This window comes from Pan troglodytes, chromosome X (genome assembly GCF_028858775.2).
Source record: "Pan troglodytes isolate AG18354 chromosome X, NHGRI_mPanTro3-v2.0_pri, whole genome shotgun sequence".
Classification (NCBI taxonomy): domain Eukaryota; kingdom Metazoa; phylum Chordata; class Mammalia; order Primates; family Hominidae; genus Pan; species Pan troglodytes.
Genome location: NC_072421.2, coordinates 69,159,665 through 69,182,412, shown reverse-complemented (window position 1 = coordinate 69,182,412; position 22,748 = coordinate 69,159,665). Strand labels below are relative to the sequence as shown.

The following is a 22,748-nucleotide window of genomic DNA, read 5'->3' as shown; positions in this document are numbered from 1 at the left end:
TTTCTCCATGTTGGTCAGGCTGGTCTCAAACTCCCAACCTCAGGTGATCCACCCACCTCGGCCTTCCAAAGTGCTGGGATCACAGGCGTGAGCCACCACGCCCAGTTAATTTTTGTATTTTTAGTAGAGACAGGGTTTCACCATGATGGTCAGGCTGGTCTCGAACCCCTGACCTCAAGTGATCCATTCGCCTCGGCCTCCCAAAGTGCTGGGATTACAGCCATGAGCCGCCACGCCCGGCCCCAACATACCCTTTCTGTATACAACCCAATCCCCTCCCAATCCTCCCATTCTTACCTGTAGAAAGTCTCGAATATGCGTATTGGCCCTTTTGGAGTTAGGCCCAGGAACTTCAAACAAGGGACACTGCTGGCCAACCACAAAAATATCCACTAATTCCCGAATATAGTAACCCTGTCTTGTCCGAATGATCAAGAAATCAGTTTCTGGCATCTTATGAAGATAAATTGGAGCACGAAAAAGGTTGTTCTCAAATGCCTAACAAAAGTAAAAACACAAAAATTATATACAGAGTAGCCCTAGGAAATTCAGTCAACTGCTGAGAAAGAAATACCAAGCTTATTGCTCTCCATCTTAATTATGCCATCTAAGGTCTATCCAGTAATACAAATAAATTAAAATATGGATTATCAAATGTGACTAAACAATTTTTCATCCACTATCTTTCAGAGTCAGTAGGGGAGAAAATACAGGATGTGAATTCAGATGATGCTAGCTCTGCCATTACCTATATGATTTAACATGTCTATTTAAGCTATTTAACATGTCCAAGTTTAGTTTTCCTCATCTACAAAACAGAGATACTTAAAAATGCCTATACCTCACAGGACTGCTATGAAGATTACATATGAAAATCACTTCAGAATGTACCAAGTACTCTACTACTACCCTAGACCCCAGTGTAGCCCAACACACAACGTGTGAGAGCAACATTTGTTGAATAATTAAATAATTAAAAAATAAAACAACGCCGGGCACAGTGACTCATGCCTGTAATCTCAGCACTTTGGGAGGCCGAGGCAGGTAGATCACTTTACCTCAGGAGTTCAAGACCAGCCTCGGCAACATGACAAAACCCCATCTCTACAGAAAATACAATAATTAGCTGGATGTGGTGGCGTGCGCCTGTTGTCCCATCTACTTGGGAGACTGAGGTAGGAGGATGGCTTGAGCCCAGGAGGCAGAAGTTGCAGTGAGCCAAGATCGTGCCACTGCACTCCAGCCTGGGTCACAGAGCCAGACCCTGTCTCCAAACAAATAAATCATAAAACAACCAATGAGGTAGAAAGAGTGCTAGACAGAATAGGCTGGGAAAAAACAAAAGGAAAACACAAGACAGTAGGACAGAGGACAGCTGAACAGAAACATTTGAGCTAGTTTAAGTAGAGGCAAGATAGGGATAAACTGTCACAAGAAGCCTGAGTCTAAGGAAAGCCTTCCCCGAAAATCAGAAGAGTAGACAGAAAGAGGGAAGACCATCACTGAGTGTGGAAAGAAAATTCTAAATGTGAAATATAGGCAGAAAAAGAATTACAGAAGAATACAGAAAAAGATTTTTTTTTTTTTTTTGAGATGGAGTTTCGCTCTTGTTGCCCAGGCTGGAGTGCAATGGCACGATCTCGGCTCACTACAACCTCCACCTCCCGGGTTCAAGTGATTCTCCTGCCTCGGCCTCCCGAGTAGCTGGGATTACAGGCATGTGCCACCATGCCCGGCTAATTTTGTATTTTGAGTAGAGGCAGAGTTTCTCCATGTTGGTCAGACTGGTCTCGAACTCCTGACCTCAGGTGATTCGCCCACCTCGGCCTCCCAAAGTGCTGGGATTAACAGGCGTGAGCCACCACGCTCGGCCAGAAAAAGATCTTTAAGAGACTACAAAAGTAGCCACAAAAGAGGCTGAATTGGTAGAAAACCTCAACAGAAAGTTCCAGGGAAAGGAGAAGAACAATACAAAGATGATACTAAACATCTGGTTAGCAATAGACTATGAATGTAAAGGATAAAGAAAAAAACTGAGCTTTGCAGATGCTTTAGGAGAATAAACAACAACAACAGTAGAATAAACTAGGTATAAGAGTAGGACAAATGGTTAAGATTGCCAAGAGAAATGAAATGGAGGAAAAAAACAAGATGGGAGAGTGCTAGAGATTTTCCACATCATTTGTGGACCATCATACTTCCCCCCTTGAATATATAAAAGCTGTTACAAGAGAGCCTCTTTACACCCATTAGAACAAAGGAGGGGAAAAAAAAGCATTTCACTATGGCTGGGGACTGTAGATGGCACAGTTCAGGTGTGGTTCAATATTCACAATAACCACAGCTAACATGATCAAAATGTTATCAATTTTATACACAAAAATTAAATATTCATAAATTATAGTAAATTTATAGTAAATTAATCCTAGGTTGACTTCCTTATGCTTCCCAGATGTTACTGAGCTTACCAGTGTGTATTTTTAAAAACCTATTTTACATTTAGCCTGAGAATAACACAATTCACAGCCAGTTTTAAGAAAAAGATTTCTTTAAAACATTTTTGGATTATACTTATTTTCTTTGTACTTAAAATTAAAGCATCTCAATCAACTAGAATTATAATAGTTCTTTCTGAGCTGACTGGTTCCTCATTTATCAATTTCCTTAGTTAACAGTAAAAACAGGAAAGAATTCCTCACTTGCAGCAATTGGCCAGGATGGAGAGAACCCAGGAAAGGAGATGTATGGCAGTAAACAGTTTCCCCATATTTACAATCTGGTGCTCCAGGATCTTTTCCAGGTTTCTATAAGGAACACAGAAGACCCAGTTATTTAGAATATATCAATAATCCTACACAATATGACCATAGCACTTTACTAATACAGGTTGAGTATCCCTCATCCAAAATGCTTGTGACCAGAAGTGTTTTGGATTTTGGAATAGTTGCATTATACTTACCAGTTGGGCATCCCAAATCTGGAAATCCAAAATGCTCCAATGAGCATTTGAGTATCATCATAGTGCTCAAAAAGTTTAGGATTGGCCGGGCATGGTGGCTCATGCCTGTATCTCAGCACTTTGGAAGGCCAAGACGGGCAGATCACGAGGTTAAGAGATCGAGACCATCCTGGCCAACATGGTGAAACCCTGTCTCTACTAAAAATACAAAAATTAGCTGGGTGTGGTGGCACACGCCTGTAGTCCAGCTACTCAGGAGGCTGAGGCAGAAGAATTGCCCAAACCCAGGAGGTGGAGGTTGCAGTGAGTGGAGATCATGCCACTGCACTCCAGCCTGGCAAAAGAGCAAGATTCAGTCTCAAAAAAAAAAAAAAGTTTTGGATTTTGATTTTGAATTTTGAGATTTGAGATGCTCAACATGTTATAACTACAAAAAAAGGTACCACTCCTTTCTCCCAAGAAATTTATGGTATATGTTCACAGATTACCAGTAGATCTCTAACTACAGCTACGTTAATAACAAAAAATTTGTATGTAAGTTTGCAGTTTGTCTCACTACAGCTATGTTAATAACCAAAAGTTTGTACATAAAAGTTTATGGAAGCATAAGCAGAATTATGTATGGGAAAAAAATTTTCTGAGCAGAGACTCACCCGTTTATAATAGTTCTTTATCTTGGTTGCCATGCCAACCTGCATCATTAAGGGTCCATTTTCCTCACTATATTCTGCAAGAATAAGATCACCATCTTTGCCTGTGAGGTCCTGAGGTGTGCGCATAAAAAACATCTCTCCACCACCTGAAGCTTGCCTCTCTTGTTCTCTCATCTGTCCAGAACAAAGAAAATACCATCTAGCTCCTGACAGGACACTACTACACACAATGACGTTGTTCAATCTGAGACAAACACACCAAAAAGATTTTACCTATTTTTCAATTTCATAATCAAAATTTTCAAACATACTGTAAAGTTCAAAGAATAGTACAGTCGGCCCTCCATATCCATGTATGGGTTCTGCATCCGTGATTTCAACCAACCATAGATAGAAAATATTCAGAAAATACAAGTGCATCTGTGCTGAACAGGTACAGACTTTTCTTGTCATTATTCCCTAAACAATAACAGTGTTAACAACTATTCACATAGCATTTACATTGGAGTAGGTATTATAAGTAATCTAGAGGTGATTTAAACTATAGGAGAGGATGTGCATAGGTTATGTGCAAATATTATGCTATTTTATCAGAAACTGGAACATCTAAAGATTTTGGTATCCAGAGAAGGTCCTAGAACCAATCTCCCAGAGATACCTAAGGACGACTGTACTATGAACACTTATTATCCCACGTCGCTGTTTATATTTCGCCATTTTTTTAAACCTTTATCTTTCTATAGACTTTGCTGGACAGTTTTTGAAAGATGCAGTCATTCTGACACCTCACCTTTAAATATTTTCACATGAATCACCTAACAATAAAGACATTCTCCTAAATAACCAAAATAACATTCTATCACATCTGAGAAAATAACCAATTCCCTAATACAATCTAATACCTGGTACATTCCCTTAATTTATACCCCAATATCCTTTATAGCTGTTTTCTAACCAGAATTCAATTATACCTTGGCCTTTTTTTTGATGTGCTTTAGCAAAGGTTGGACTGAGTGGGGACCTGGCTGAGAAAGTGCACCAAATGAGTACTTTTTCAGAGGTGGGCGATGGAACTGCCGGAGTTTGATGGGCCCCATGTGGGTGGGAAAGAAGGGCTGCCGTAATTCCACAGCAGGAATTGAATGCTGAAACAGGAAATAGAAGGGTTAAAATTAGCTAATTCCATCCTAAGCAAGATTTTCCCATATCCTCCGTCAGAACAAAGCCACGGGGTTCTCCTCTATCACAGAAAAGACACTACTTGTACCTGGATAATATTCCCTCCAAAGGTGCCTCGAAGACCCTGTTGCTTGGGATAATAATACTCATCATTGGAGAGATTCCATGGATCTTTCACTTCTGGCTGAGACATGTTCTAATGATAGATAATCAAACAAATCTCGGTCAGACTATCCTTCTCTATTACCTTTCTTTGTTCTTCTAAACACCAAGCCCCTTTTTTCTTCACACACCTGCTGTGGTTCCTCCTTGATGACTCCTGTTTTCCCTAAGAGAATTCGACTCTTCTTCAGAGATGATTCCTTCTTACTCTCCTTGGAGGGGGAGTTAGAGGTGGCCTCTTCCTTCTCATCAGGAATTTCTGAGAATAAAACAAAAATAACTTGAGTTGCTCTCCCTGAAGATTCACCTTTCCTACAGACAAGTATCCAGTTTTCTTCTTTAAGGTGATGGATGTTCCAATGAAGGTCTTAACTAGACCTTTCATCCCACCCCAGGTAACTTCTAGTCCACGATTTACTAACTGAACTACACCTGTATCTTTTCATCCCATCCCAAATCACTTCTAGTACATGATTCACTAAGTGAACTACACGCTTGACATCTCAAAGGTACTACTTTCCGACAGTCCTACATGAGTTTTCCCTAGGGAATACACAAATAATAAAAACTAACAGCCACAACTTTGCTCTCTCAAACTGCTACCTAGAAGTTTCCAGTCCATGATTCACTAACGGAACAAACTATGCTCTTGACATCTCTAAGTTGCAACTTTCCAACATTCCTATGTGAGTGTTCCCTAAGCATATACACAAATAATATAAACTAACAGCCAAAACTTCGCTCTCTCAAGCCGCTACCTACAGGTTTCTAGTCCTAATCATCTCCAACCCTTCTGATTTCCTCCTGCCCGTTGACATTAACAGCAAGTTTTCAAAGGAGAAGAAACACTGGCCTCTGCCAGTAATATACCCAAAATGAGGTTCTCATCATTGGGATCAAGTGTCAAAACAGGAGGTTCCAACAGCCGGGGCATGGCCTGAGCATCCCAAATGATATTGTCCTCCCAGCGTCCATATACCAGATCCTCATTGTCAATGGGAAAAATGGAGTACCAAGGTTTGTCATCATCAAGAGTGGCTGCAAAACCTAGTCAAAGTGCAAGGAGGAAATAGTAACAGAGAAAACATTTATGCCCCTTTCAATCAAGATTCTGGCAAAGATAAAAAGAGTTACTCATGTTAGTAGAGTGAGTTAGTGGAGTTATTCATGTGTCCACTGAAAAGGAACCTACACAGTGTATTTCTCACTTTAAAATAATGTTGCAGGCTCAGCACGGTGGCTCACACCTGTAATCACAGCATTTTGGGAGGCCGAGGCAGGTGGATCACTTCAGGTCAGGAGTTCAAGACCAACCTGACCAACATGGAGAAGCCCCATCTTTACAAAAAATACAAAAATTAGCTGGGTGTGGTGGCACATGCCTGTAATCCCAGCTACTCGGGAGGCTGAGGCAGGAGAATCACCTGAGCCCAGGAGGCAGAGATTGCAGTGAGCTGAGATCGTGCCATTGCACTCCAACCTGGGCAACAAGAGTGAAATTCCGTCTCAAAAAATAAATAAATAAAAATAATGTTGCAGTCAAAAATGTCTACTGCAATACTGTTTATAATAGTTGAAATTTAAATAGCCTAAATGTTTAAGAAGGAATTGGTTAAATTATGATAATAAATGATATGGTAAAGTATGCTAACAATAAATGGTAATAAATTGTATTAACAAATGCAACGTTATCGGTAAATTATGAAACATTCGTAATAATAATATATAACCCATAAAGTGGGCAGAATGGGAGGGAAAAAACCTATTTCTTAGGTTTTAAAAATCAGACATTTTTGTATCCGGGTGTGGTGGCTCACGCCTGTAATCCCAGCATTTTGGGAGGCCAAGGCAGGCAGATCACTTGAGGTCAGGAGTTCAAGACCAGCCTGGCCAACCTGGTGAAACCCCGTCTCTACTAAAAATACAAAAATTAGCTGGGCACAGTGGTGCACGCCTATAATCCCAGCTACTCGGGAGGCTGAAGCACAAGAATCACTTCAACCTGGGAGGCAGATGTTGCAGTGAGCCAAGATCGCGCCAACGCATTCCACCCTGGGCGACAGAAACTCTTGTCTCAAAAAAGAAAAAATTTTGTTTTTCCTCCAAAATATAAAAGTAATCCAGCTTTCTATGTTTATATAGTCTGCTTTTATTCATTTACACTAATAGGATATCATATATGTTGTTTCATATCTTCTTTCTTTCCATTTAAAATGAGTTTCTCAAGCCAGACGTGGTGGCATGCCCCTGAAGTCTTGGCTACTCGGGAGGCTGAGGCAGGAGGATCGCCTGAGCCCAGGAGTCCAGCCTGACCAACAATAGCAAGACTCTACCTCTACAAAAAATAATAATTTAATTAAAATAAAATGAACGAGTTTCCCATGTCATTAAACATTTTTATAAAGAACTCTAAATGACACAAAAATATTTATGTGGCTGGGTGGGGTGGCTCTTGCTTGTAATCTCAGCACTTTGGGAGGCTGAGGCAGGAAGATCGCTTGAGTCTAGGAGTTTGAAACCAGTCTGGGCAACAAAGTGAGGCCCTGTCTCAACAATAAAAAATAAAAAATGAAAGAGAGAAAAATATTTAGTAAGTGAAAAGCACAGTATGCAAAAAACTGTACATACGGAAATGAGCTCAACTACATACACACACAGCACAGAACACTGAAAATACACCAAAACTTAACAGTTGATAATCTCCAGATAGATTACCAGTGACTTTAACACTATACTGTATTTTCAAAGTTTTTTACATTAATCATGGCATACCTTAAAAAAAAAAACCTATTTAAGGAGAAAAAAAGGAAACTAGAATTCTAAATACAAAGGGACTTGGGAACAAAAATATACTATAAAGTACTGTTATAGTTCAGAAAGATCATTAACTTCAGGCCAGGCGTGGTGGCTCATGCCTGTAATCCCAGCACTTTGGGAGGTTGAGGCAGGTAGATCACCTGAGGTCGGGAGTTCAAGACCAGCCTGACCAACATGGAGAAACCCCATCGCTACTAAAAATACAAAATTAGCTGGGCGTGGTGGCACATGCCTGTAATCCCAGCTACTCGGGAGGCTGAGGCAGGAGAATCGCCTGAGCCCAGGAGGGAGAGATTGCAGTGAGCTGAGATTGCGCCACTACACTCCGGCCCAGGCAACAGAGCAAGCAAGACTCTGTCTCAAAAAAAAAAAAAAAAAAAAAAAAAAAAAGATCTTTATCACATGTTTTTAAGAAACCTGAGTCTGGCCTAGCTTCTTAACAGGGCAAAAAATTACATGGACTATCTCCCTCCAGGTTGAGCATAAAAATAAAATAAAAATTACAGGGACTAGAATTAGGCCTCAGATCCTAAAAATTTCACTATCTCTTGGCAGCTCAGAACATCACAGCCAGCCGGGCGTGGTGGCTCACACCTGTAATCCCAGCACTTTGGGAGGCCGAGGCGGGTGATCACCTGAGGTCGGGAGTTCGAGACCTGCCTGACCAACATGGAGAAACCCCATCTCTACTAAAAATACAAAAATTAGTTGGGCATCGTGGTGCACGCCTGTAATCCCAGCCACTCCAGAGGCTGAGGCAGAAGAACCGCTTGAACTGGGGAGGCGGAGGTTGCAGTGAGCCGAGACTGCAGCATTGCACTCCATCCTGGGCAACAAGAGCGAAACTCTGTCTCACCAAAAAAAAAAAAAAAAATCACAGCTGAGCCCACTTATGGTGACTAAGATTAAGGGCAGTATCTGCTAGACACAGCTGGCACAGAAGCACACCTTGCTGAACATTGTAAGCCATCGCATTCCTAGTCATGCTAGAAGGAAGCCAGCCTGCCAGGCTTGCACGCTGAGGTTTTGTCCCTTTGTGTTTGACATCCTCCCCATCCCAGATGATATCATCCTCCCAATGCAGCTGTGTCACCATCAGGAAGTTTTCATCAGCCAGAAGATCAGTGCCATTGTTTTCCTCAAGTTTCCTAAATTCCTGTGTAAATAGGGAAGAAAAAACACATCCTTGATTGGTCACTGGTCAAGGTTTCCACTCCAAATTCCACATTAGAGATACATCAGACACATTGTAAGTGGTCCTTTACTTGAAACAACCACCTGATAACGGAGGAATATTTGCCTCTTCCCACTCCTAGTCTGGCACAGCACTCATTTCACAAACAGAATCCTTAGAATAGGACCTAGCTACCAGGGTGATACGCCATACCAAATAAAAGGCTGAGACACCTCAATCTCCCACCAAAGAAACCCTACCACCCAGTATCTCCCCAATTAAAGAGTAAAGTTAGTAAAAGTAATAGGACCTGAGTACATTGATTCCTTTCTTACATACCAGTGTTGCTCACCTCTATCATTCTAGATTTTATCACAGGTTCATGTTCTGTCTTTCTCAGTTTGAAGCCATAGTCAAACCCACTGCCATCTTCAGGGACACCCAGCATATCATACCACAGTCGGGCAGGCCCATAACGCCACTCAGCCACTCTTGGTTTGGTATCTGTCACTTTATCTATATCTCCAGTTGATTGGGAAAATTTGGACTCCACAGGAGCCATCATCGTGATCTGTAACAGAAGAAAGAAGTAGAGCAGGGAGAATTTCCTGATCCCAGATGTCCTAAGGCTATAGAGAGTTAACAGTCAGGAGGGGAACTTAGAGAAACTGAGGATGATTTACCTGGAGTTAGAATGTAAACAATGGAGATGTATCATAGCACATTCCACCTATCAATCAAACCTTCTTATTCAGCAGCATATCACCATCTACCCCTCTCATCCCCGCCTACCCCACCAAACATTTTTCTTTTACAATAGGGAAGGGGCAGCCACTGAGATTGAACCCATGATTACTCATTGAAAATTAGCACAGAATTCTATCTGCTATGGTGTTATTTACAATTTAGACATAAATTAGGGAGAACTCATTGAATTCCTTTGTTCCTCTCATAGGCCTTAATCTCAGGTCTCTATTTTGCCTACTTCATCATCAGAGAGACACTGCTCTGGAGGTGGTGGTGGAGCGTAGTCGTCGTTCCACAAAGACTTCTGGCTGACTTCTGATTCTACTGAGCACTCCACCTCCTGGATCTGCTCTTCCTGTATCAGCTCACGGTGCTTCTTCTTCCTCTTTCTCCGAGCACTCCGCCAAACAGATGGGACATTCTTCCCTGGTCCAAAAAGACGTAGAAAGCGTAACACCTAGAACACAGAATACATTACTATGACACAGACTCAAAGTCAGATGGGAAAACAGCAGCATCTGGGCCTGAAAACTCCCTTGAGAGATCTCTTCAAATGTGGGGGAGAAACAAAGGAGTGTCGCATTCAGACTTGTAACGTCTAAGAAAGTAAAGAAGCGTTCCTTAATAATTTGGGCTAGTTCTTTTAAGATAACAGAGAAATTTCCAATGAGAACAGCATAAATCACATTTACTATCAATACATACAACTTTAAAAAAAAGACCTAATACAGTGTGAAGAGCTCTTATGTAGCCAATAATATGTCACTGAGTAAGGAAACCCCATTCCATACTCAGCATCTTAACAACAAAACTCATTATTCGGAAGAGGTCAGTGGTTTGCAATCTGAGCATTCTCCACAGAATGTACCTTTCCAGGTCGAAATTCTGGAAAAAGTTCTGTGACACTTGGCAACAGCTTGGTGGCATCATGCTGCATAATCCCAGCCAATGGAAGGGTCAGCTTTCCATCCTCAGATTCTGCCTGTGTTGCTTCCTGAGGTCCCATCTCAGATTCTGAGTCAGAGGAACTACTGAAGTCCACTTTCTCTGAGGCCAAAGAGGAAGGGGCAATGATGGAGGGCAAGATGATGCCTTCTCCATTTTCAGACACTGCAACAAGGAAGAGAAACCCCTTTGGCATGTAACTGTGAACATATTTCCTCGAATTCCGCAAACACCCACTTTAGGCTATACACATGGCTCAATGCCAGGAGATATAGGCCCAAGCACCCAAATCATAATACTAGTATGCAACCCAGAAAACTCATTCTAACTCGTTATCTCCCATCATCCCCCAACTCACCACGTACCTGGTACCCTAGGGTTGTGATGAGAAAACAAACACTATTACTACATTTACTACTTTCCGATTTTTTGTTGTTTTTTTTTTTTTGAGACAGAGTCTTGCTCTGTCGCACAGGCTGGAGTGCAGTGGTGAGATCTCAGCTCACTGAAACCTCTATCTCTCGGGTTCAAGTGATTCTCCTGCCTCAACCTCCTGAGTATCTGGGATTACAGTCATGCGCCACCACAGCTGGCTAAATTTTTGCATTTTTAGTAGAGACGGGGTTTCACCATCTTGGCCAGTCTGGTCTTGAACTCCTGACCTCAAATCATCTGCCTCCACCTCCCAAAGTGCTCGGATTACAGGTGTGAGCCACCACACCTGGCCCTACTTTCTGTTAAGTAACCAATATTGTAACCAATGTTGTGACCAATAGCTAAACTATGTAATACTTTATACCACTCAGGTAGTCCTAGTTCAGAGACTCATGAGCTGGAGAATTTTTTTAAGCCCACGGGACAACATTAAGGTTCTTTGGCATAAATAAGATCTATAAAACAAAGTTAACAGCTGACATTTAGCAGACTGTTAAAAGAAATGGCTTAAAACTCCAACAGGAAGAATTTAGGTTAATACAAGCCTCAAAATACAGGAGGTCAAAAACACTGCTCTTCCCCAGTTTTCAAGCCTAGGACAGTTACTGTTATAGGAATAGGTAAGATAAACACTGAAGACTCTACTAGCCTTTGAAATCTCTGAATATCTGGTAGTTGACACTATCTGATTTATCAACATTCCAGGGCACCTTCCTAATTTAACCACTTCATTTAAAATAAAGCCATCTAAACAAGTAGTTTCCAAATACCAGTATACAGATCAGGTGTATCATAAATTACTTAAGAAACTCTTTAAGATTCCCGGGTTCAGCAGGGAGCAGTGGCTCACGCCTGTAATCCCAGCACTTTGGAAGACCAAGGCGAGCGGATCACTTGAGGTCAGGAGTTCCAGCCCCTACTCTGGAGGCTGAGGCATGAGAATCACTTGAACCCGGGAGGCGGAGGTTGCAGTGAGCCAAGATCGTGCTACTGCACTCCAACCTGCACAACACAGCAAGACTCTTTCTCAAAAAAATTTTAATTAATTTAATTAAATTCCTGGACTCTACCCAAGATCTTCTGAATCAGGCTCAAGGGGTGAAAGTCAGGTATTCGTTTTTTTTTTAAAGACTCTAAGTGATTCTGATGGGTAGCCAGATTTGAGAACCACTGACTAAACTACTATTTCTTGAGCACATGTTAAAATACTGTTGCCAAATGTTTTAAAAGTAAAACTTCCCTTTAATACTAAAATTTGCGATTGTATGAATTATTTCTAGAAGTTTTGTCCTTTCATATAAGCTTAAGTTTGTCCCTTATGTGTGTGCCACAAGCCTGGACTTAGGAATGAAAACTTGCTCCTAAGACAAAAGTAGACAATCTCTACTTACCACCGGTAATAGCATCCTGGTCCTTATCCTTCTTCATTGGTCCCGGGGGTGGAGGTGGAGGAGGCATCAACTTGCAATCAATGTCTTCACAATCAGCATCATAGTCATCTTCATCATAATCTAATAAAACCAAGAAGGTGATCTCCTCAATATCCAAAATATTATACAACCGCCTTAAGCTTCCTTGCCACTCAATTTTTTTTTTTTTTTGAGACAGAGTCTCGCTCTGTCGCCCAGGCTGGAGTGCAGCGGTGCAATCTCAGCTGACTGCAACCTCTGCCTCCCGAGTTCTCCTGCCTCAGCCTCCTGAGTAGCTGGGATTACAGGAATGTGCCACCACGCCCAGCTAATTTTTGTATTTTTAGTAGAGACGGGGTTTCTCCATGTCGGTCGGGCTGGTCTCGAACTCCTGACCTCGTGATCCACCTGCCTCAGCCTCCCAAAGTGCTGGGATTACAGGGCCACTCAATAATTTAAAGCACCACATGAAACACTATGCATATCCCTTAAGAACACACAAGTGAAAAAAGCAAGGTGAGGGTCAGGCATGATGGCTCACGCCTGTAATCCCAGCACTCTGGGAGGCCAAGATGGGCAGATCACTTGAGCCCAGAATTTCAAGACCAGCCTAAACAACATGGAGAAACCCCATCTCTACAAAAAATACAAAAATTAGCTAGGCGTGGTGGCACACGCCTGTAGTACCAGCTACTCAGGAGGCTGAGGTCGGGAGACAGTTTGAGCCCGGGAGGTCAAGGCTTTGATGAGCAGTAATCGTGTGACACAGCAAGACCATGCCTCAAAATATTTTACATATCTATCTGAAACATAGCTTTAGCCTTCCAAAAGAGATGACATCACGGTGCAAGTCAATTGCTATAACATATATAATATCTCACACAAGATATGATGGCTGGGCATGGTGGCTTCACGCCAGCACTCTGGGATGCTGAGGCGGGCAGATCACCTGAGGTCAGGAGTTCAGAGACCAGCCTGGCCAACATGACAAAACCCCATCTCTGTCAAAAATACAAAAACTAGCCAGGAGTGGTGGCATGTGCCTGTAATCCCAGCTACTTGGGAGGCTGAGGCACAAGAAGCACTTGAACCGGGAGGTGAAGGTTGCAGTAAGCCGAGATTGCGCCACTGCACTCCAGCCTGGGCGACACAGTGAAACTGTCTCAAAAAAAAAAAAAAGAAAGAAAGAAAAGAAAAAATCATACAACATATGAAAGCGTTTCCAAGAGCTGCTTGAAACATTTGCTCCTTTCCTGACCATATCTTTTTTAGAATTTTCATACTGGGCCAGGCACAGTGGCTCGCACCTGTAATCCCAGCACTTTGGGAATCTTCTCCCTCTGTCAGTTTCCCATAAGACTGGTCTTTCATCTCTCAAATGAGAGATGACACACTTTTTCTATCTGTCATCTGCAGTTTATTACTCTTTTCACTGCCCCTTAACCATTGGCATCACTCAAGAATTCGTCCTAAAGACTCTGCTTTTATTCCCCTATACGTTCCCTATTCCCTTTCTCAAGAATCACCTTCACCTAGATTAAACCCAAATCTACATATGCGGCCCTAATTTACCTCCTCTACAACTCCACGACTCTTCTGCTTCCTAAGGAAACTTTCTACTCAGATATTTAACAGCTGTACCTTATAAAACACTGAAATATCCTTTATCTCTTTTAAATTCCCTATCAACATCACATCCATATGCATTTTCCCAGCTTATGGCTTTAGTCCACTGTCTCCTTCATCAATCTCATAACCCCCAATATACATTTATCCAATTGATCATTACAAATAGTAAGTATAGGGCCAGTGAGGTGGCTCACACCTGTAATCCCAGCACTTTCGGAGGCTGAGGCGAGCGGATTGCCTGAGCTCAGGAGTTCAAGACCAGCCTAGGCAACATGGTGCAACCCAGTCTCCACTAAAATTCAAAAAATTAGCTGGGAGAGGTGGCACGGGCCTGTAGTCCCAGCTACTCAGGAGGCTGAGGCAGAAGAAATGCTTGAACCGGGGAGGCAGAGGTTACAGTGAACCGAGATTGCGCCACTGCACTCCAGCCTGGGCAACACAGTAAGATTCTGTCTCAAAAAAAAAAAAAGTGGCCAGGCGCAGAGGCTCACGCCTGTAATCCCAGCACTTTGGGAGGCTGAGGTGGGTGGATCACGAGGTCAGGAGATCGAGACCACCCTGGCTAACACTGTGAAACCCCGTCTCTACTAAAAATACAAAAAATTAGCCTGGCCTGGTGGTGGGTGCCTGTAGTCCCAGCTACTCCGGAGACTGAGGCCGGATAATGGCGTGAACCTGGGAGGCGGAGCTTGCAGTGAGCTGAGATCGCACCACTGCACTCCAGCCTGGGTGACAGAGCGAGACTCTGTCTCAAACAAACAAACAAACAAACAAAAAAGTAAGTATAGCAACTTCCTACTACTAAACTTCCATTATGTGCCAGGCATTTCTAGCTGTTTTATGTATAATCCTCCCAATAACACTTCAAAACAGGAATTATCCTGAGATACGGAAGAGACTGAATTTTAAGTGACAAAATCAGAATGCAAGCCTGGTTTAACAACAAAGCCTACACTCTTTCCAACACAATTCCTCACTCACCAAGCCCTGTATTTTTTTTTTTTTTTTTTGAAACAGGGGTCTTCCTCTGTTGCCCAGGCTAGAGCACAGAAGCTCAATCATAGCTCACTGCAACCTCCAACTCCTGGGCTCAAGTTATCTTCCCGCCACAGCCTCCTGAGTAGCTGGGACTATAGGCAACCAAGTCCTACGATACTTTATCAGTATCTTCTAAGTTTGACCCTAGCTATCTTTTTTTTTTTTTTTTTTGAGGCAGACTTTCACTCTTGTCACCCAGGCTGGAGTGCCGTGGCATGATCTCAGCTCACTGCAACCTCTGCCTCCCGGGTTCAAGCGATTCTCCTGCCTCAGCTTCCCGAGTAGCTGGGACTACAGATGTGTGCCAACACACCCGGCTAATTTCTGCATTTTTAGTACAGACAGCATTTCACCATGTTGGTCAGGCTGGACTCGAACTCCTGACCTCAAGTTATCCGTCCACCTCAGCCTCCCAAAGTGCTGGGATTACAGGCGTGAGCCACCACACCCAGCCTGACCCTAGGTATCATTTTCTATAACTGTCACCCTACTTCGGACCTTAATAACTTTACATCTCTAGCCTGCAACAACAGCCTGCAAGTTGGTGTGACATTCACTCTTTTACTAATCAAAACCCCAGAGCGACAAGTATCACTCTTCTAAAGCCTCAGAAAGGGAAGCCTCTAAGACTGTAAACTAGCAAAGCAGAAAAAAAGGAAAGCCAACTAATATTTACAGACCATTTACCGTAATATTATACTATGTGCTTTTACATCATGTGATAATGAACTTCAATTCTCACAAAAGTATGAATATTATCACCTTTACTACAGACAAGAAAACTGGGGGATTATTACAAATGAGAAATCCAAGCCTCAGAGATTCAGCAACCTGCTCGGGGTCACACTAAATATGGAGTTGGAATTTGAATCTATGACACTCTAAGCCTAGGACACTGACTCCAAAGTCCTTTTCTTTTCATTATACCATCCTGCCTCTCACTCAACAGTCTATGTTGGTTTGCAATTCCTTATGTCATCAAATCCCAAGTAATGCATACATAAAGGTACTGTGAAATTGCTCTATCCTTGGTTCTTGCTATTTGGCAGCATGTTTTCTACTCCTTTCAAGAAAACCTACTGGCTAATTCCCCCTCCACACACACTACTTGCTTATTTCTAAATATCTCCAAACCTTTAGACAAGCCGTGTTTCCAAACCAAAATCCCCTGCTGCTCCTTCTCCACCAAACCTTGCCTCACTTTCAAAATTTTACTCAAAATTCACCTCCATGAAAGCTTTATTAGCAATCTACACCCACTTCCAATTATTCCAAAGAAGCACCCTTGTAAACCAAGCCATGCAAAGGAGCCAATGCCAAGGAAGGAAAAAACTAAGGGTATAGGTGAAGGCACCCCTAGAGGACAAGAGAACTTAGAAATGAGCATCCCAGAGTACTGAGATTCTGTCAAATGTAGCATCCTCCTTTTATAGGAAGTTAGCTCATAAAACTCACCTAGGGAAACTCCCAGCCTTTTCCTTACCATCCCTAGTCAAGACAACAAACACAAACCTGGAAATTATAACCTCTACTGAAAATAACTGCCACCATCTCCCCCCAGTCAGGGTGCTCAAAAATGACAGCTATTGACTTACCTATTCTTGCAGCCCATCAAAACTAAATGTAACACTCTATATACAGAAACATGATCTCATAGGTGGTTTGTCTTACTATGAATAATTGTTCTGCATTTGTTCACGTCATCTTCCCCACAAGATAACAATATCCTTAAAGGCAGGGCTTATATCTTCTATTTTTCGTGGGTTACTTTTTGTATATGCAACACAGTTAATTCTTTTCATATAAGTAGCACTCAAATCCATAAGCTGTCCCGAAAAAACTAAGTTCAAGTATTTACCAAGGTTTTATCTACATTTATCAGCAGCCTGAAATCTAGTTCGAAGAGGTGGACGATGAATAAATAACGAGCAACTTCACATAAAAGTTTCAAGCAGGCCAGGCGGGGTGGCTCACACCTGTAATCCCAACACTTTGGGAGGCAAAGGTGGGCGGATTACCTGAGGTCAGGAGTTCGAGACCAGCCTGGCCAAGATGGCGAAACCTCATCTCTACTAAAAATACAAAAAAAATTAGCCGGGAGTGGTGGCACACGCCTGTAGTCCCAGCTACTGGGGAGGCTGAGGTGGAAGAATCACTTGAACCCGGTAGGTGGAAGTTGCAGTGAGCTGAGATCGCACCACTGCACTCCAGCCTTGGTGACAGAGAGAGACTCTGTCAGGTGGGGTGGGGTGGGGGAGTCTCAAGCAGTGAGAGGTAGAACAGGGCAGTGCCAAAAATGAACTATGGACCAATACCTCTAGATTCCAGACCACTAAATTGAACTTCTCAAGATCAGAAAATGGACTTCATTATCTTTTGAGACAGCATTTAGCTCTTGCCGCCCAGGCTGGAATGCAGCAGCATCATTTCGGCTCACTGCAACCTGCCCCTCCTGGGTTCAAGCCATTCTCACGCCTCAGCCTCCTGAGTAGCTGCTACTACAGGCGCACGACACCATGTCCAGCTAATTTTTTTATTTTTAGTAGAGACGGGGTTTCTCCATGTTGCCTAGGCTGGTCTCGAACTCCTGGCCTCACGTGATCTGCCCACCTGGGCCCCCCAAAGTGCTGGGTTTACAGGCCTGAGCCACCACACCCAGCGGACTTCATTATCTTTGAAACACACTGCCTAGGCCAGGTGTGGTGGCTCATGCCTGTAATCCCAGCACTTTGGGAGGCCGAGGCGGGTGGATCACGAGGTCAGGATATCGAGACCATCCTGGCTAACACAGTGAAACCCCGTCTCTACTAAAAATACAAAAAAAAAAAAAAAATTAGCCAGGCGTGGTGGCGGGCGCCTGTAGTCCCAGCTACTCGGGAGGCTGAGGCAAGAGAATGGCATGAACCTGGGAGGCAGAGCTTGCAGTGAGCCAAGATTGCACCACTGCACTCCAGCCTGGGCAATAGAGCGAGACTCCGTCTCAAAAAAAAAAAAAAAAAAAGAAACACACTGCCTATCAGTTTAGAGTACATAACAAGTGCTCAAACAACGTCTAATGAACTGAGCTAAATTAGTCAGTCTACTACTAGCTAATTGTATTACTTTTGATAAAATCCCACATTTTATTATAAAGTTCTCTAAAGTTCAAGTTTTCCTTTTCTACTAGAGATTACGAATAAATAATTCCTAAGACTCCTTCCACTCACTGACTCTACCTTCTAAGTCTGATGTTTTGATTCTACAATGTAGCACCTTATACCAAAGAGGAAAAAAACATATTTGCAAGCAGGTATCAAGTTCATTGTTTTAGGCAGGGTGCGGTGGCTCACACCTGTAATCCTAACACTTATGGAGACCGAGGGGAGCAGGGTCACTTGAGGTAAGGAGTTCGAAACCAATCTCGCCAACATGGTGAAACCCCTTCTCTACTAAAAATACAAAAAAATTGGCCAGATGTGGCCGGGCGTGGTGGCTCACGCCTGTAATCCCAGCACTTTGGGAAGCCGAGGCAGGCAGATCACGAGGTCAGGAGATCGAGACCATCCTGGCTAACACGGTGAAACCCCGTCTCTACTAGAAATACAAAAAAATAGCCGGGCTTGGTGGCGGGCCCCTGTAGTCCCAGCTACATGGGAGGCTCAGGCAGAATTGCTTCAAACTGGGAGGTGGAGATTGCAGTGAGCCGAGATCGTGTCACCGCACTCCAACCTGGGCAAGAAAGTGAGACACTCCGTCTCGGAAAAAAAAAAAAAAAAAGGTGTTTTTTATTGGGTTTTTTTTGTTTTTTTTTTTTTTTTGAGACGGAGTGTCTCACTCTTGCTGCCCAGGCTGGAGTGCAGTGGCACGATCTCGGCTCACTGCAACCTCCACCTGCCGGTTTGAAGCAATTCTCCTGCCTCAGCCTCCCGAGTACCTGGGATTACAGTCATGCGCCACCACGCCTGACTAATTTTTTATTTTTAGTAAACGGGATTTCTCCATATTGGTCAGGCTGTCTCAAGCTCCCGACCTCAGGTAATCTGGTGAGCCACCACGTCCTGCCTAGTTCATTGTTTATGTATGACGTTGTATCCTTCTTGAACTATCCACTCCTTAAGGGCAAAAACTGAATTTATTTCATAGTTTCCAACTTTGAAGTGTATCTCACAAACCCTGTAGGTATTCAAATACCAGGTGACAAGAAAGCTACTTGTCATTAACTAAGAATTCATGACTGAACAGTGTGAGGAATAACCACATGAATACGGTTAAGACTGGCCAGAACACAAAAAAAGATAGCAGCTACTTGGAACTGACCTGACAAAGGGAGTGGAGGAGCCAAAGCAAAGGCACAGAGAGCAGAAACAATGGCAGACAGCGGGTATGGAAACCAGAGCCCAAACTGGACTATACAGCAGGATAATGCACTGGAATGTTCAAGCCAATACACCAAAGAATCACCTGAGTGGCAAAGGGGCTGCAAGCTCCCCATCGTCTGCTGGTATCTTCGGCTTTCATCTTCTGCCACCTCGTTGATGTCTGAATAGTCCACAGCATCTTCTGTACTCCTAACCCACCCTATGAAAAAGCAGGGAGAATCGCAACAACAGTAAGTGACCCTCACTCCCTCAGATAATTCCCATTTAAAAGTACATGTACAGGCTGGATGCGGTGGCTCACGCCTGTAATCCCAGCACTTTGGAAGGCCAAGGCAGACGGATCACCTCAGGTCAGGAGTTCAAGACCAGTCTGACCAATATGATGAAACCCTGTCTCTACTAAAAATACAAAAATTAGCCAGGCGTGGTGGTGCGTGCCTGTAGTCCCAGCTACTCAGGAGGCTGAGACAGGAGAAATGCTTGAACCCGGGTGGCGGAGGTTGCAGTCAGCCCAGATCGCCCCACTGCACTCCAACCTCGGAGACAGAGCGAAACTCCATCTTACACACACAAAAAAGTACATACATAGTAGGTGGCTACCCTCCTCCCCCGCCTACTCCCCACAACCCAGACTTCACCTTCATCATTTACCAAGGCACCGTCAGTCCCGGTCAATTCTTCATTTGCCGTGAGTTCAGTGATCAGGCTGCCCAGCCCCAAAGCCCCCAAGCCTGCCAAGTGCTTCTTACATTCCTGAAAAAGGGACAGCACGAGTCGAAGATAACAACTAAACCTACGACTCCCACACCACAGGACTTATTTCCCTGGTCCACGACAAAGTCACAAATCCACATGAAAAATGACTGTGCAGTGTGCCAAAACAAGCAACACGTTCAAGAACTGTAATACACATCTACCAAACTCCGCATCGATCAGATCTTTATTAAAGCACCACAGCCAACTGCATCGCCCACACTTTAAAGTATAATACTACAAGAGAAGACGAATCAAATAACTACTGCCAAGACTGAATGAATGGAACGGTCGTTCTCGGAACGAGGGCCGAGGCAGGGGGATCAGTGGGATTGGAGGCGTCGAGGCGGGGCTCGTTCGGTCCCTGTTTCGCATGCGCCTGCGGCACAGGAGGGGCCACAGCCGCCGACAGCTTCACTCCTCAAGAAAACGGGCCTAAGGCAGGGTAGTTTCACTAGGGCGCAGGACACTATTTCACGAAAGTCAGTGAAGACGCTGGGAGAACCACCTAAAAGGCGCACTGTGACCAGGAGGCCCGCCCGGGTGCTAGGAACACCCCATTGTCCTAAGCCTGAGGCCGGAACCAAACGAGCGGGGGGCAGGTCCTGTCCAGTCCTCTGGCTCTATAGAGCCATCTCAGGGCAGCGATGTCAGAGGGGCAGGCAGTGTCAAGAATCTCCAAGCAGGTTACGGGTGGGAAGCCATCTCAGTAGGCGAAACCAGCATGTGTCCTACTGTCTGGTCGGCAGAGCGCTAGCTCCAAAGCCACTATTCCCTGCGCCCCTGGCCCCGGGCTCGCCTCGCGCTCTCTTCTGCCCACTCTCCCCCAGAACGATCACTCCCACGCCACGTTGCTCCCGCACCCATGAGGACGGGATCCTCCTCCCCGGCGTTAGCTGCGCCCTGTTTTCGCTGCCTGAGCACCCTCTCCTTTCCTCCCCGCACCTCCTTCCTCTGCTTAGCCCCACCCCCCCAGCCCTACCCCCACGCCCACCCCCTCACATCATCCAAGACGCTTTCCCCCTCCAGCTGCCCGGCTCCATTGATGTTGCCGAAAAGGAAACCCGCTAAAGAAAATGGGCCGCCTCCAGAGGAATCTTCGTCGCTGTCCGTGTCTGACATGATGGCGGCAGCAGTGATGGTAGCTGCTGTCCGCAGCAGCAAATCGCAGCCGGGTCCCATAGACCGGAAATAAAACAACAGTCGCCCAGAAGTGACTTACTGAGCTCCCTTACCCTATCAGCCTCTACCGGAAGCTCAATACAGAGGGGAAGGGGAGGGGGAAGGGGGGAGAGGGGAGGGGGAAGGGGGGGAAAAACCCGGAAAGACCGGCTATCCTAAGAGAAAGAAGTAACTACTTTACTAACGGCTTTTGATTCGACGCTACGGGATCAGGAGGATGGATATGTGGAAAGCGGTTGGTCAAAGAAAATATTCAGTCCCGCCCACTCCCACTGCTCCGCGCGCGAGCTTTCTCACGGCACCGAATTAGAGCAGTGGCTCTTCCTCCAATCAGAAGGAGCTGCTCGGGTCACGTGGCTTACGCTCAGGCAACCTCGGGTTCCTGTACCACAATACCCGGAAGTAAGGGTAAGAGCCGGTCTTTGTGCTGCGTGCAATTTCACCGCTCGGTCCCAAGGAGAGACTTGACGTAAATTATACAGGCATTCCCCAGCTATGCAGGTTACTTGTTTTGAGTTGACATTTTTCCCTAGAAATTGATTTTTTGACCGGACGCGGTGGCTTACGCCTGTAATTCCAGCACTTTGAGAGGCCGAGGTGGGAGGATCGCTTGAGCCCACGAGTATGAGGCCAGCCTGGACAAGAAAGCGAGACTCCATCCATACACAAAATCAAAAAAATTAGCCAGATGTGGTGGCCAGTGCCTGTAGTCCCAGCTGTTGGGGGGTCTGAGGTGGGAGCCAGGAGTTGGAGTCTGCAGTGACCTGTGATCGGGCCACTGCACTCCAACCCGCCTCAAAAAAAATACTTGTTCCCCCAACGTTTTATTTCGGAAAATGTGAAAGTTTAGTAAAATGAACAGCTGACCCCTCACCTAGACTCACAATGGTTAACATTTTGCTAGGATTTTTGTTTTTCTAAACCATTTATGGGCATCTTGTTCTTCACTCCTAAAAATAAGCATCTTAACTATGGAACCAAAGTACCTTTATCACAACTTTAGGAAGTAAGTCAATATTATTTAAGGAAGAGTCCGCACTTAAATTTCCCCAGTTGTCCTAGTTGGAACATTTTACGGGGTTTCGTCATGTTGCACAGGCTGGTCTCAGACTCCTGGGCTCAAGCAATCTGCCCGTTTCAGCCTCCCAAAGTGCTGGGATTGCAGCCATGAGCCACCACCCCGGCTTTCACCTTGCTTTTTTCACATATTATGATAATATAGACTGAAATAATTTCTTTACCACATCATAGCACTCTTCCTCATTCTCCCTTTTTTCCAATACTAGGATCCATTCACGTTTCATGCAT

General features: G+C 44.2%; 1 protein-coding gene across 10 annotated transcripts in view; it reads right to left on the bottom strand.

Annotated features, from left to right (window-relative positions):
• TAF1 (TATA-box binding protein associated factor 1) overlaps nt 1–21,517 on the bottom strand; it is a 100,303-nt gene extending 78,786 nt beyond the window's left edge. For 8 of the 10 annotated variants that reach the window (XR_010154851.1, XR_010154852.1, XR_001713978.4 and 5 more), the window contains exons 1-15: nt 21,261–21,517; nt 20,144–20,258; nt 19,588–19,704; nt 12,463–12,582; nt 10,560–10,801; nt 9,930–10,148; nt 9,297–9,515; nt 8,719–8,926; nt 5,824–6,000; nt 5,085–5,212; nt 4,880–4,987; nt 4,584–4,757; nt 3,613–3,786; nt 2,700–2,804; nt 298–498 (exon numbers count right to left, since the gene is read on the bottom strand). Coding sequence is in view for 7 of the 10 variants with exons in the window: in XM_016943026.3 (XP_016798515.1) it covers nt 298–498; nt 2,700–2,804; nt 3,613–3,786; nt 4,584–4,757; nt 4,880–4,987; nt 5,085–5,212; nt 5,824–6,000; nt 8,719–8,926; nt 9,297–9,515; nt 9,930–10,148; nt 10,560–10,801; nt 12,463–12,582; nt 19,588–19,704; nt 20,144–20,258; nt 21,261–21,440 (2,487 nt within the window). In the remaining 3 variants the exon portion in view is untranslated. The remainder of the gene's footprint in view (nt 1–297; nt 499–2,699; nt 2,805–3,612; nt 3,787–4,583; nt 4,758–4,879; nt 4,988–5,084; nt 5,213–5,823; nt 6,001–8,718; nt 8,927–9,296; nt 9,516–9,929; nt 10,149–10,559; nt 10,802–12,462; nt 12,583–19,587; nt 19,705–20,143; nt 20,259–21,260) is intronic. The other 2 variants (XM_054676342.2, XM_016943030.4) reach the window with 1 other exon arrangement.
• Nucleotides 21,518–22,748: the final 1,231 nt, after the last annotated feature.